Source organism: Mixophyes fleayi, chromosome 10 (assembly GCF_038048845.1).
Source record: "Mixophyes fleayi isolate aMixFle1 chromosome 10, aMixFle1.hap1, whole genome shotgun sequence".
In the NCBI taxonomy this organism is placed as follows: domain Eukaryota; kingdom Metazoa; phylum Chordata; class Amphibia; order Anura; family Limnodynastidae; genus Mixophyes; species Mixophyes fleayi.
In genome coordinates, this window is record NC_134411.1 from 5,028,105 (window position 1) to 5,042,501 (window position 14,397).

The window sequence follows — 14,397 nt, forward strand, 5'->3', positions numbered from 1 at the left end:
TAGCACCCCGAATGGGTGTAACTAAAACCTTTTCCCTCACTGGAAATTCTAAGCCTGTATAGCTTTGTTTAAACAAAGCAAATCGACAGCCCTGAGCTCTTTCTGATTTGACAGAAGCCAGCGAGGTAACCAAAACCGGAGATGAGCTGGCCCCATGAATTCTATCACGATATTCTGAACCTACTCGTCTACCGAGGACTTTGTCTACTGCTGGGCAAACCCAAGCAGCCGTCCTCCCACCCCACCCTCTGTAACCAGAGGCGGGTGGTAGTCATGCTGCTGGACTATCCGGCAGCTTGGCGGAAGAACCTCTCCGCGCCGCAGGGGCAAAGGATGACCTTCCTCTACGGGACTGTCTCCTGGATTCCACGGCCCCTGGATTGGTAGTCTGGCCTCTGCCAGACCCGCCCCCGTAAAAAGGCTGTCTGAAAGAACTAAACCTAGGCCTAGCCCTAGGTCTTGGAGTATTTACAGGCAAGGACGTCTTCTTGCCCCCTGAAGCCTGTAAAATCCAAGAGTCTAATTCTGGACCGAATAGCATCCCACCCGTATACGGGATGGATTCTAATGATCTTTTAGACTCTGAATCCGCATTCCAAGTCCTTAACCATAACGCCCTTCTAGCTACTACAGCTGTAGCTGAAATAGACAAAGCTATGGAGGCTGAATTATGGGTCGCTTCATATACATAGCCTGCTGCCTCCCTTAGCTGCATGGCCAGAGGCAGTAAATCTGAATCCTGCAAGGCAGACTAACTGCCCTGCCCAGGCTTCCATAGCCCTAGCTACCCAGGTAGAGGACAAAGCTGGCCTGAGGCTAGTACCAGCGGCCAAGACGACCGACTTCAGCAGGGATTCTAATTTTTTGTCAGTCGCGTCCTGTAAGGCCGCAGACCCGGGTACAGGTAGTGTAGTCTGACGAACCAATCTCGCCACAGGTGCATCCACCTTCGCCACCTGTTCCCAACGGGTCATATCCTCCTCCTGAAGGGGATACAACACGCCAAACTTCTTTGGCATAGAGAACCTCTTATCTGGATATTTCCAATATTCCAATATTCCTCAACTCGGCTGAGGGAGGGAACCTGACCACCTGCTTAGAAGCTTTCTTAAAGAGAGAGCGGTCCAAGGACTTCGTCTCCTCTACTTCAACAAACCCCAGGGTCTGACGAACTGCTTTTACCAGATCGTCCATACCCTGGTGCCTAGAGTTTCTTTCTGACTCTATAATGGACACATCTGAATCGTCCAACAATTCCCCCTCCTCCTCTGAGAAACTCTCAGAGTCTGACACTGACCACGGCGCTTTAGCTGGTCTACGTCTTTTAACACTACGTTTGTGTCTGGGGTTCTCCAGTAGATGGGTAAGCTGGTCCAGGCCTTTAGCCACCGCTGACCAATCCACCTCTCCTATCTGGGAAACCCCTGGGAGGGTTGGGGAGGGATTTAAACCGTCCCCTGGGGAAAATGACTCATCTGTCATTCTTACTGTTATACCCTGAAAAGCCACAGATGTAGATGGGATCTCAACTGGTTTAGATAACAGATTTACAAGGGTATTAACTCTCTGTGTTAAGGCAGCCGCCCACTCAAGAGGATCTACCGTTATGGTGGAGGTGTCTATAGGCTGTTTCACAGGAGCCACAGTGCAGGCCGCACAGAGCCCCCCCGATCCAGCCGTTCACGTGTTAATTTAACATTACACTTTGAACAGACATTATGTTTGGTACGTGTTGTTTTGCTTTTATCTGCCATCACAAGATAAGCTAAAAACTGAATCACGTTTCAAAATTCACAAACACTTCTCCAAATTATCAGGAAATACAGATTAGGTTATTTAACATATAGTATTTCTGATTTAAATAAGACAGCTTGGAGAACTTTATAGTTTTCTTATAAACAACAGTTCTCTCAACACATCATTGTCTTATAATATACATGTCTACACATGCACACACATAAGAAAATAAAAGTGATACTCAGCGGGGAAGATATGTGTCAACAGTGCACTTCTCTTCAAATGACTGCTGCAACTGTCCTCCTTTTGAACCTTGGCGCCAAAAGGGATCTTCCACGCGCTCACTCAGCAGGGGGGGGGGGAAGCGGTGTTCCTCAAACACATTCCCCTTCCACTGGCTCTCCTTCTGTGTTATTTTCTTTAACAGCGTTTTGCCCTTTCTGTATCTTAGGGGAAAACCTGTTAGAATGTGTTCCCCGCTAGTGCTATCATTAGCGCGCCATCCTCAAGAATTCACTGCCATCCCATGGGAGGAGGACCTTGGTATACTCCGGCTGGCTTCCGGGGAACCTCAGCAGTAAAGGCGCTTTCTGCCTAATGGCAGCGCCCGTCCTGCATCAGCGGGGAGAGTCTCTTGCCGACTGCTTCCCGCTGTGAGAAGCGTTTCACCTGCTCTGTCAATGGGGCCGCCCCCCCCAACAGGCGCTTCTCCCACGAGTCAGCTCCGTTGTACACGGAGCCTCTCGCTGCTATCAAAAGAAAAAAAAAACTTGAAAAAGAAAAGGAAAAACCTATTACCAGTGAACCCTGTTCACTGTCTCTCTTGGAGCTCTTCAGGTGCGACCTTCTTCCAAGGGCACCCAATTCAAACTGAGGTATGTGGGGAATTGGCGGGGGTGATATGCTGTCAGCTGAAAAAAGTTAACTCTTTGGGTGCCAGACTCCTCCCCCCGACTCAACCCCCATGGTTAAGCAGGGTCCCCCAGATGGATGTAAGAGAAATGGTTTTAAATTTTTAATTGTGCAGCTTACTTTTTCAGGTCAAACAATGTTTGTATTATTACAGTGATGCTTATATAATTTTGTTCACTATGTCAAACATTTATATGACCATATCTGATCTCTCTAGCAACATATTAAAAGGAGATCACCAAGTGTAACTTGTAAACATTTACAGTGTAGATTGTAAGCGGGGAGACTACAGATAGATAGAGATAGATAGAGATATATATAGATATATATATATATATATAGATATATATATAGATATATATATAGATATATATATAGATATATATATAGATATAGATATATATATATATATATATATATATATATATATATATATATATATATATATATATATATTTCTCTGTCAAAAACTAGTAAAGTGCTGACAAATCCATGCTGCTCGGACTCAATGTAAATGCCCCCATCCTTGTGCTTTAAGGAAAGCTTGTGCAACAGACAGCTGATACAGTTCAAGACTAAATGCAAAAATATTCGAAAGAGTCCTCCTCTGGGGAGCCTGTTGGGATTATTTTTCTCTAATATAGGTTGAATCTCAGGCACGCTCAGAATGAGAAGACAGGATTCAGAGGTTGCTCTCACCTCCAGTGTGCCCCTCTTGCTTGGGTTTAAGATGAGGAATTTTTTCAGCAGGTTCTCACAGTCTGTAGACATGTAGAAAGGAATACGATATTTGCCCCTTAAGACACGCTCTCGCAGTTCCTGAAAGACAGCAGATAGGTCATGCAGTGAGATAGATTCCAGGACAAGGCAGTGAAAATTAAGTTATGGATGAGTTCGTTTTAGACCTTTGTCATTACCAATCTAAGTATTAATTGTCATAGCTACCTCAAAAAGCCCCATGTTTTCTAGGATATGACTAGTTAAGAGAATTTCTCAACAGGCAATAGAAGGCAAAAGTGCCTGTCTGCATACTAGAGAACCTATTTAGCTCAGTGTGTATGCATGCCTACAATGTTTAAAAATAAATATAATCAATAAAAAAAGAATTTGTATTTCTTTGAACACAAGCAGCTCCTAGACACAAAGTCTAATCACTGTGTGCACGTTTATTACCCACCACACCTTATACGGGAGGGAAAATGGCCAAGTGCATCAGAACATAATATACAATTTACATAGATACTGAATCCTTACTAGAATGCTACTTTTAAACATATATCTGCAAACTATCTGAATTTTGCATATACAGTGGCTAGAACAAATATTCACCCGCTATAAGTTTTCTTAAATCAATGAATCAAAACATTCCATACTTTAAAAACACAAAACATTTTGTAAAACATTCTTTACAATTTTTTTAATTAAAAACAAATGAAGATGACAATTGATTACGTAATTATTCACCCCCTTGTGTTAATACTTGGTAGAAGCACCTTCAGTTGCAAGCCTGTTTGGACATTTATCTACCAGCTTTTCACATCTGGAAACTATTTAGAGATCATTTGCATTATATTATACTAATTGTTAAACGATCAATATCATACACAATCCCTATCGACTATTCAGTCTATGACCGAGAGGTATCCTAAGTAGGGTACACCCTCTATAGTAAATGTATAGGTACTGAAATATTAGAAGGAAAGAAAGAATACTACATGTAATGGTCACTCCTACCTAAGGGATATAAATCTATAGAAAAATAGATCTATATTATCAACATCATCTATTTATATAAATATCAGTGTGTAGGAATGCTGTAATCAATTAACACTTTACTAATAAAGAATCACTTTAGAATTCTTGTATTTTATTTGACATAAAGCATTGTATTGATTGGTGGCAATTCCTGAGTAAAGCCATTTTTACTGTATTATGTAATAAAATCATTTAAAATGCAGAAATAGGTGAATACTTTTTTTCTAGCGACAGTATTGAAATCCTGATCAGACCAGTCACTAGAAATTACCCTTTTTAAGACTGTAGAAATCTATAACCCCTTATACAGGAAGAAAATGCCAATCGAGGCAGCCCAATCATTTATTCTCCCTATTTTGGATTTGCGTTTACAATGCACCTATCGAAGAACAAGCAGAAAAAGAGGATTTATGTACTTACGTTAAATCCGTTTCTCTGATTCCGTCTGGGGGACACTGCTTACCATGGGGTTGTGGAGGGAGCTTGGGGGAGTTGGCACCTAACTAGTTAAGTTATTAAAAAGCCTTAGGAGTAAGGCCAGTCAAACAAGAGCACACAGAAGAAGGGAGGGATCGCAGTGTTCCCCAGACAGAATCAGAGAAACGGATTTAACGTAAGTACATAAATCCTCTTTTCTCTTTCATCCAGTCTGGGGGACACTGCTTACCATGGGGACGTTCTAAAGCAGCCCCTTAAGGGTGGGACTACTCTGAAAATCCCGTTCGCAAAGCATTACGAGCGAAATCTGCATCCGTAGATGCAAATACATTAAATTGGTAAAATTTTGTAAACGTGTGGACAGAGGACCAGGTGGCTGCTCTGCAAAGCTGATCCGCAGAAGCCCCATTTCTCGCTGCCCACGACGCCCCTACCGATCTGGTGGAATGGGCCGTAAGTCTCTCTGGCACAGGACGGTTAGCCTTTATGTAAGCATGTCTAATCGTTGCCGTAATCCATCTAGCGATGGACTGTTTTGAGGCTGGCCAGCCTCTCTTATTAGCATCATAGAGGACAAACAAAGAATCTGTACGTCTAATTTGTGAAGTTCTTTTTACATAGATGCGCAGAGCCCTAACCACATCCAACTTTTCCATAGTCTGGAGATCAGATTGGGAAGAGGATGAAAAGGCCGGGACTACAATGTCTTGGTTAAGGTGAAAAGCCGAAACTACCTTCGGAACGAAGGAAGGAAGGGTTCTTAGGACCGCTCTGTCCTCGTGGAAAACCAAATATGGTTCCCAACAGGACAAGGCTCCTAAACTCTTTGAGCAGAAGCGATAGCTAAAAGAAAGAGGACCTTCCAGGTCAACCACTTTAATTCTGACACACGCAAGGGCTCAAAAGGAGGCCCTTTAAGCATTTCCAGTACCAGATTGAGATCCCATGGTGCTGTCGGCGGAACATAGGGAGGCTGAATATGCAGTACTCCCTGGAGAAAAGTCCTGATATCCGGTAAGTCGGCTAATTTCTTATGGAAAAAAACCGAACGTGCCGATACCTGGACCTTTAGGGAACCTAACCTGAGACCTGCCTCCAGGCCATCCTGAAGGAACGCTAACAAGCGAGTGAGGCGAAAGGAGGATGAGTGGCAAGTCCTACTTTCGCACCATCTAATATAAGCTCTCCAAATCCTGTGATAGATGCGAGCTGAAACTGGTTTTCTGGCTCGCATGAGGGTGTTCACCACATCTGGAGAGAAACCTCTAGCTCTCCAGAGGCTGGCTTCAACAGCCATGCCGTTAAACTGAGCTGAGGTAAATTCTGGTGTAGGAATGGACCCTGAAGGAGAAGGTCGTCTCGAGATGGAAGACGGAACCCTGGTCCTTCTGCCATGGAGATTATTTCCGCGTACCAGACTCGGCGCGGCCATGAGGGAGCTACTAGAATTACTGGTAGACCCCCCTGCCTGACCCGTCTGAGGATGCGAGGAAGCATGGAGATAGGAGGAAATAGGTACCCCATCCTGAACTCCCATGGCATGGTCATGACGTCTATTGCCACGGCTAAGGGGTCTCTTGACCTTGCGCAAAACCTGGGAACCTTCCTGTTGTGTCTGGAGGCCATGAGATCTATGTCCAGAAGGCCCCACCTCTGAACCAGGGACTGAAACACTTCCGGATGCAGAGACCACTCCCCCGGCATCATCTGGTTGCGACTGAGATAGTCTGCTTCCCAGTTGCGTATTCCTGGAATGAATACAGCAGATATTGCCGGAACATGAAGTTCTGCCCAAGACAAAATCTGGGCTGCAATTTTCATTGCTGCTGCACTCCTGGTTCCTCCCTGTCTGTTGACATATGCTACAGCCGTGGCATTGTCGGATTGAATTCTGACAGGGTGGCCCTGGAGGAGGGATTGTCCTCCTTTGAGGGCTAGGAGAATAGCCTTCAGTTCCAACACATTTATGGATAGGGATGATTCCTGAACCGACCAAAGGCCTTGAAGCCGGAGGTGAAGGATTACCGCCCCCCAACCTTTCAGGCTGGCGTCTGTCGTTGCTATGACCCACGCCCCCGGAGAGAAGGATCTGCCCACTGTTAAGTGATCCTGAATCAGCCACCACTGGAGGGATTCCCTGGACCTCGGGGATAGAGAGATCTTTTGTAGGTCCAGACGTAGGTGGGATCCTGACCACTTTGTTAACAGATCCCACTGAAAACAGCGAGAGCGGGCTCGAGCAAAGGGAATGGTCTCGAAGGAAGCCACCATCTTTCCCAGCAACCGCATGCACAAATGGATTGAGGGTCTGGGAGAGGACAAGACCTGGGAGGTTATACTCTGAATTGAGGTGGCCTTTTCGACAGGCAGGAACACCTTTTGTTGGCTGGTGTCCATGATGAGGCCCAAGAAAACCATGCGCTGACACGGGACCATCTGAGATTTCTTCAAGTTGATGAGCCATCCGTGGCTCCTGAGAATCGCCAAGGCAAGGGATAAGTGATAACGCAAACAACTCTCTGAGGAGGACTTGAAGAGCAGGTCGTCCAGATAAGGCACGACCTGAATGCCCAGAAGGTGCAGATGAGCTGCCATAACCGACATGACTTTTGTGAAAACCCTCGGTGCTGTGGAGAGGCCGAAGGGGAGGGCCCGGAACTGATAATGGGAGGGTCCTACTGTGAATCTGAGGAGGGACTGATGGCCCTTCCAAATGGGAATGTGGAGGTATGCATCTTTTATGTCTATGGAAGCCATAAATTGATCCTTCTCCAATCCGTTTATGACCGACTTCAGAGATTCCATCCGAAATCTGTCTACCCTTAGGTGTACATTGAGTGACTTTAGGTTTAAAATGGGTCGGAAGGAGCCGTCCGGCTTCTTCACAAGGAACAGGTTTGAATAAAAACCCTGTGTCTGTTGGAATTCTGGAACCCTGCAGATAACCTTCTGAGAGAGAAGAGAAGCAACACAATCCTGTATTGCTTGTCTTCTGGATGGATCTCGGGGTAGGGGGGTTACGAAGAACCGATGGGGTCTGGGACCCAGCAGGTCTATCCTGTATCCCCCTGATATAATGCCTCGAATCCAGGGGTCCTAGGAGGACTCTGTCCACTGTTGAATAAAAAGAGACAGACGACCTCCCACTGGGGTTTCCCCCCGGGGAACCAAGTGGTCGTCAGGACGCAGGCTTTTCCTGAGTCCTGGAGGCCTGGCGCCTGGCCGAAAAAGAGGATCTTCCTCTAGAGGAGGAGCCTCGGGGATTTGGCTGTTTACCCCTAAACGACTGTCCTCTGGACAAGGAGGATCCTCGAAAGGGCTGACGGAAGGAGCTGAACTGGGGTTTTTTTGCTTCTACCTGGGAAAACCGGCAAGGAAGTACTCTTGCCCCCCGTAGCCTGGGATATTAAGGTATCTAATTCCAGGCCAAACAAACCTGCTGCTGAAAAAGGAATGATTTCAACAGATTTTTTTGATTCTGCATCTCCTTCCCAGGATTTCAGCCATAGAGTTCTTCTAGCTGAAACGGATGCAGCCTGTATAGAGGAGGAGACAGCCGCTGAATTTTGAGCCGCCTCATAAATGTACCCCGATGCCTCTTTTAAGTGTAAGGCCAAGGGGAGTAATTCAGAACCATGTAAGGCCTCTGCCAGCTGGTCTGCCCATACTTCCATGGCTCTAGCCACCCAAGCTGAAGCGAATGTGGGTCTAAAGGACGAACCTGCAGCCGCAAAGATAGACTTCAGTTGGGATTCAACCTTCCGGTCATTGGCATCCGGAAGGGACGCTGAACCAGGAGCTGGAAGTAAGGTGTGTTTTGCTAAACGTGCAATAGGCACATCTACTTTTGGGATACTTTCCCAACGAATTACCTCCTCCTCCTGTAAGGGGTACAAGGAGGAGAATCTTTTGGGAACTGAGAACCTCTTCTCAGGTTGTTTCCATGCTGCTTCAGCAATATCTACGAGTTCCCTAGAAGGGGGAAAACGGCAAGCCTTTCTTTTGGCTTTCTTGAACAGAATTCTGTCTCTAGGCGTAGGATCCTCCGGTTCTGGGAGGTCTAACGCTTGTCTAACTGCAAAAACCAAATCATTAACAAATTGGTTTCTAGAACTATCCTCCTGTTCCGAAGACTGAACTTGGTCAGAATCGGAATACACTGCCCCCTCATCCTCAGAAGATTCCTCAGAATCTGAAAGGACCATGATAGGGTTATTCGATCTAGGTCTCTTCCTTTTAGCGTACGGGATGTTTGGGGACTCAAGCAACAAGTTAAGCTTATTTAAACCTTTAAGGAAAGCTGTGGACCATGTCGCTTCTGTGGAGATAGTGTTTTGGTCAGAAAAAGAAAAGGAAGGTCCTGGTAAGGACGCTCCAATAGACCCTGTGGTAACAGGGAGGCCCAGCTGAGTGCGATTACTAGAAGCCACTGAAGTAGCCATATTAGATAGCAATTGGTTAGATTGTAATACCATCTGAGCTAAGGAGGAAACCGACTGTCAGGGGGGCCACCCAGGCCGGCTCCTCCGTCAGAGGGGCTGTGGGCTGATGAGTCCGCACAGTGAAAGCCCCTGCATCACAGGCAGAACAGAGGGCCAATTTAGGGTCCCCCTGCCCACACGGTAATTTAACTTGACATTTTGAGCAAGTAAAATATTTTGCAATAGGGCCCTTTCCCTTATCTGTCATTTTTTATAAAGGAAGGCACACCAAACACACAGATTAAAGGGTTAATCTAGCTGTGTAACAGAGAGAATAGAGAGAGATATGTATGCAGAAAACAAATTGTATAACAAGAAACAACTAATCTGTATAATAAAAGTACTTGCAATAATTAAACACCAATTGTTTTGTAGGCAAGCAGGAGACTATAATGTAAACCTTACAGCCTACTTTTTTTCCACAGAAAATAAACAATATGTGTGTTTAAAGGCAATACTTAGCCCAGGGCCATAAAGGAGAGAAGTCCACGGCAGTCTGTCCAGTGTCTGCTCCCTCAGCTCTGATCTCTCTTCCCGGGCTTCCTTTGGCGCCAGAAGACTGGGATATACCATCTCTCTGTGGAAGGAGGGGGGAACTCTATGTATTAGCTCCCCCCCCTTCAATAGCTCCAAACGTTGAAAAAAAGAAAAAAATGGAGCGTGACAGGTAGTGGAGACCCCTTTACAGAGGTCTCCACAGCGACATACCCGGCGCCCTCCTCCTATGCATGAGGTGGGAACCGTGGTATAGCCCCCTTCCTCCTCTTCTCCGTAGCGCTGCTGGCCCGAAATCCAAGATGGCCGCCGCTACTTGCAGATAACCGGCACTCTATGCCTGTCATGGCAGCGCTGGTTATCGGGGAGGCTGGAGGAGTGCAGCGGTCCATGAGACCGCTTGTCACTCCTCAGTTTAGGCACCCTTTCAGAAAGTTTCCCTGTCAGTGAGAGCCTCTGGCTCCCATCTGACAGGAGAATGCCTGCGCTGCTGGCTGTGAGTGTGTTCTCTCTCATAGAACACACTCCAGCACTGTCACCAGTAAGAAGGATAATAAAAAGTAAAAGAAAGAAATAACATTTTTTAAGATTACACTAGCTATAAAAAACGCTGCCCAACTCCAGGACACCTGAAAAAAACTGAAGAGTCCAGGGGGATTGTAGAGGGGAGGGGTCTGTCGGCAGTACTAAAACTTAACTAGTTAGGTGCCAACTCCCCCAAGCTCCCTCCACAACCCCATGGTAAGCAGTGTCCCCCAGACTGGATGAAAGAGAAATTAGCTTTGTCTAGAGATCATTAAACCAGACTTTTTTTTAGGAGCACTCGCAAATGCTGCACTTATGTATGATATCATATTTGCCCATCTCCTGTAAAAATGCATGTTATGTTCACTGCCCATAATAAACAAATTTTAATGTGTACTAGAATATTGCATACCTTTAGGTTCTGCCCATCAAAAGGTAAAGAACCACTGACTAACGTATAAAGAATAACTCCAAGGCTCCAAACATCCACCTCAGGCCCATCATACTTCTTTCCCTGGAAGAGCTCGGGGGCTGCATATGGAGGGCTCCCGCAAAACGTGTCCAGCTTGTTCCCAAAAGTGAATTGGTTGCTAAAGCCAAAATCGGCAATCTTTATGTTCATATCGGAGTCTAGCAGCAGGTTTTCAGCCTAAAGAAAGAGAAATTGGGAGTGCATAAGTTCCTGAACATTTAGCAGCATTTGTAACAAGCAGTTATTACAGAGTTGTATTTCTCAAGCAATAAAGGGAGTTTACATAAACTATATATTTCTCATCTATGCATATTTTATCAAAGGTTGTCAAATCTCCTAATAAAATCACCTTAAGGGGGAGCTGCCTATAAGTGCCCCAACAAGGACCCTGAGAATCACTCCAGATCCTACAAAGTGGTTTGTGCGCACAAAAAAAATTTAAAGACCTGTATAAATGAGAATCATGGTGACAGATAGAAATCATGTAGATCTGGAACAGCTGGTGAGCCATATATTTCCTAAACTGCTATCAAAGGCACTACTGACTCAAATGTTATTAATGAAAAAATACTTAAGAGTAAGCAAGGGGGGGGGGGGGGGGGGGAGATGCTCTGCACAGGAATTGAAAAGAAACAACCACATGCAATATATAACAAGATGTAAACCTTTAACATGTAGCATGTGGGGGTGCTGGTCCTGTTATATTAGGACAAAAAAAATTAATTAACAGGGGTTCATATTAGAAGGACAAATTAGCACTCCTTATGTTTATTAAAATATAACTTTTATTAATTACTGATTAATAATGATATCATTATTAATCAGTAATTAATAAAAGTTATATTTTAATAAATATAAGGAGTGCTAATTTGTCCTAATATGAACCCCTGTTCATTAATTTTTTTGTCCTAATAAAAAAATACACAACATATACTAAGTACTTTAGTCTTAATCAGTTTAAAAAATACACAACATATTTTGGTTCAGTTCTGCTCTATTCAATAGTTGATTGGTAAAAAATAAGCCGGTAATGTATAATTTTACATAATATTTTGTTCACTGTAATCTGGCCAAAATGTTATTTTACTTGGCAAATAATATGTAATATTTTAGGATAATAAATGTAAACAGCAAAGAATTAAGGATAAATGACAAAAAAAATGCACTACTGAACTTTATTATTCTGCAAATGTGATACCATCAGCGCAGTAAAGCACCAGCAACTAGATATTTGTCTTTGTATTTTGTTGCTAGGACTCTCAAGGAAATGCATAATTTCTATTATCCCACTTGTATTGGAAATGTTTCAAAACTATTGGATATTTATTGGTAACATTTCTGTCATGCTGCAAATGATGTCCTGCGCTGTAGTTTCTTTTTGGGGTAGCAAGTAACCTGTAAAATATTAAATATGTCATACATATGCTTTTGATATTTAAATGGAAGCAGAAGTGACCTTCTGATGAATGAATAAAATAATCTACTATGAGATATGTTTGCTACTTGCATAATTGTCAATTCAAACTTGGCATAGCTTTTTCTACAGTAATGTGCTTACTTTTTGATCACAAGACACACAACCTGTTCAGTCAAGTTATATCTTTCTTTGCAAGTTCCTCACTACCCTCATGGGTTTCAATGTAGGCCAGGAGCATCCATTCCCCAATGATGTATTTTCTTGCAATGGCAGAAGCTGTTTGCATCGATCACTTTGCAGTGCCTATCTAATTAACCAAGTCTGCTCTCAGTTTTGGTTAATCTCCAAAGAAACTTGCATGTATTCAATTCAGTATCACTGCATTCCTTACCTTCAAATCCCTGTGTACTATTAACTTCTGATGACAATACTGAACGGCAGAAACAATCTATGGAGAAAGAATCACACATCATAAATCCATCACTGAGCAAAAAGGATGATTTATCATCACACCAATGTATAGCACTGCTAAAATATATTTGACAATACATTGCAACAAAGCTTTTATTAAAGAGCATTCGTGCTGAATTTGAACTTAATTAGTAATTGACTATAGTTACAAAACTATGGTGTTTTGCAGCTTGAATGAAAACCAGCCTGACTTTTGCAGCTAGGGAGAAGGTAAAACCAGCTTTGTATTACTGGGATATCCCCAAATAACCATCAGCAGAAAGGAAGGGAAGAACTGTCCTCAGGAGTTCAGCATCCATGCCATCAACAAAAAGATAGATGACAAAGGAATCGAATGGAATGATACAGAGTATACCAAAAACACCTCAGCACTATATTGAAATTCCATAGAAGCACAGGATCCCAAAATGGCAGACACAAGGGGAAGAACTCCTGTAAAACAAATAAATCTGCAAATTATAATTAAGTCTACTAATTATTTCCTAAAAGAACTCCATCACAGCCTAATAAAAAAGGTTTCCGCCGTGCTCAGTGGAGCATAGACAGGAAAAGTAAAACACCCCCCAGAGGGACAACACAAGGTGGTAATATTGGGTCTGCCATGTAGTATTCAAGGAAAAAATATAAATGGTAAACATAGTTTACATATTTCCTCCTCAGACTCCCTGGCAGCCGTAAAATATGGGATGTATTCAAGTAAGTTAAACACAATAAAATGTGATACAAGTAAAATTATAGAGATCCATTGTCTGAAAGATCTTTCTTCCAAACTGTGCATCCCTCCATGACATCACATTCTAGAAGGTTTGAAGTGATCACCACCTTCTTCTTCATTAGCTGGTTGTGGAAAGGAAGATGGTATTATAATCTCCTGATTGATATGAAAGGTAGAATCTACCTTCAGAAAGAATGCAGGATTAGTCCGTAATACTGCTTTATCCAAATAATAAAAAATGGTTCCTTGAACCACGAAAGCATGTAATTCTATTTTTCTGACAGACATAATTGCCACTAGGAACAGAGTGTGAGTAACTTAAACGGCAATATTTTATGAACCTGCTAACCCTTGTCCGCCACCTCCAAATTTTGCTTTTAAAAAAACAAACTGAAAAACAAACAGTGGAAACGTTCATGTTAGGATGTTTGAAAATGTTTTTATTTTTCTTGTTTGTTTCTTCAATAAAAGTTAAAAAGAGAAATCTTTTTTTTAGAAGTTCAAAAGGACTTACCAATTAGGCCTTTAGAAAAATATACTATGGTGCCACTCAAATAGTTTCATACAAGTCTGAATTCTCTTCACTGTCTGAAACAATTGTAATGGAAGATAATTTGATGCTAGTCTTGTTTCCAGAAAAATGCTAAGTGATGACACCTGCACCATCAAACTGGAGAGAGGGAGATCTTTCTCTAGACCTTCTTGAAGTCTAGCACCTGTGGGATGCTCATGGAGATTGGCGAAAATGATTTGTGGTTGCACCAAGACATTAATTTCCCCTAAAGCCTGTAATCAATTACAGATGTTTTGCTTTCTGTATTTCAAAATCACTTAAATTACTTTGACACTCCTTTAAAGGTTGAGCAACAGCTGCCTCACTCCCCAACCATATCAAGAAGAGGGTACCCAGATTCAGATGAACAACTTGTCCCTGGTGTAGGCGTTCTAGTTGGAGTAGCAGAGACAAGGGTTGTTCTAG

At 43.3% G+C, this 14,397-nt stretch overlaps 1 protein-coding gene across 7 annotated transcripts in view; it reads right to left on the reverse strand.

Annotated features, from left to right (window-relative positions):
- Window positions 1-14,397, reverse strand: part of MARK2 (microtubule affinity regulating kinase 2) — a 150,868-nt gene that overhangs the window by 33,426 nt on the left and 103,045 nt on the right. For all 7 annotated transcript variants that reach the window (XM_075187707.1, XM_075187712.1, XM_075187711.1 and 4 more), the window contains exons 7-9: window positions 12,624-12,680; window positions 10,756-10,992; window positions 3,349-3,468 (exon numbers count right to left, since the gene is read on the reverse strand). In XM_075187707.1, coding sequence (XP_075043808.1) covers window positions 3,349-3,468; window positions 10,756-10,992; window positions 12,624-12,680 — 414 coding nt within the window. The remainder of the gene's footprint in view (window positions 1-3,348; window positions 3,469-10,755; window positions 10,993-12,623; window positions 12,681-14,397) is intronic.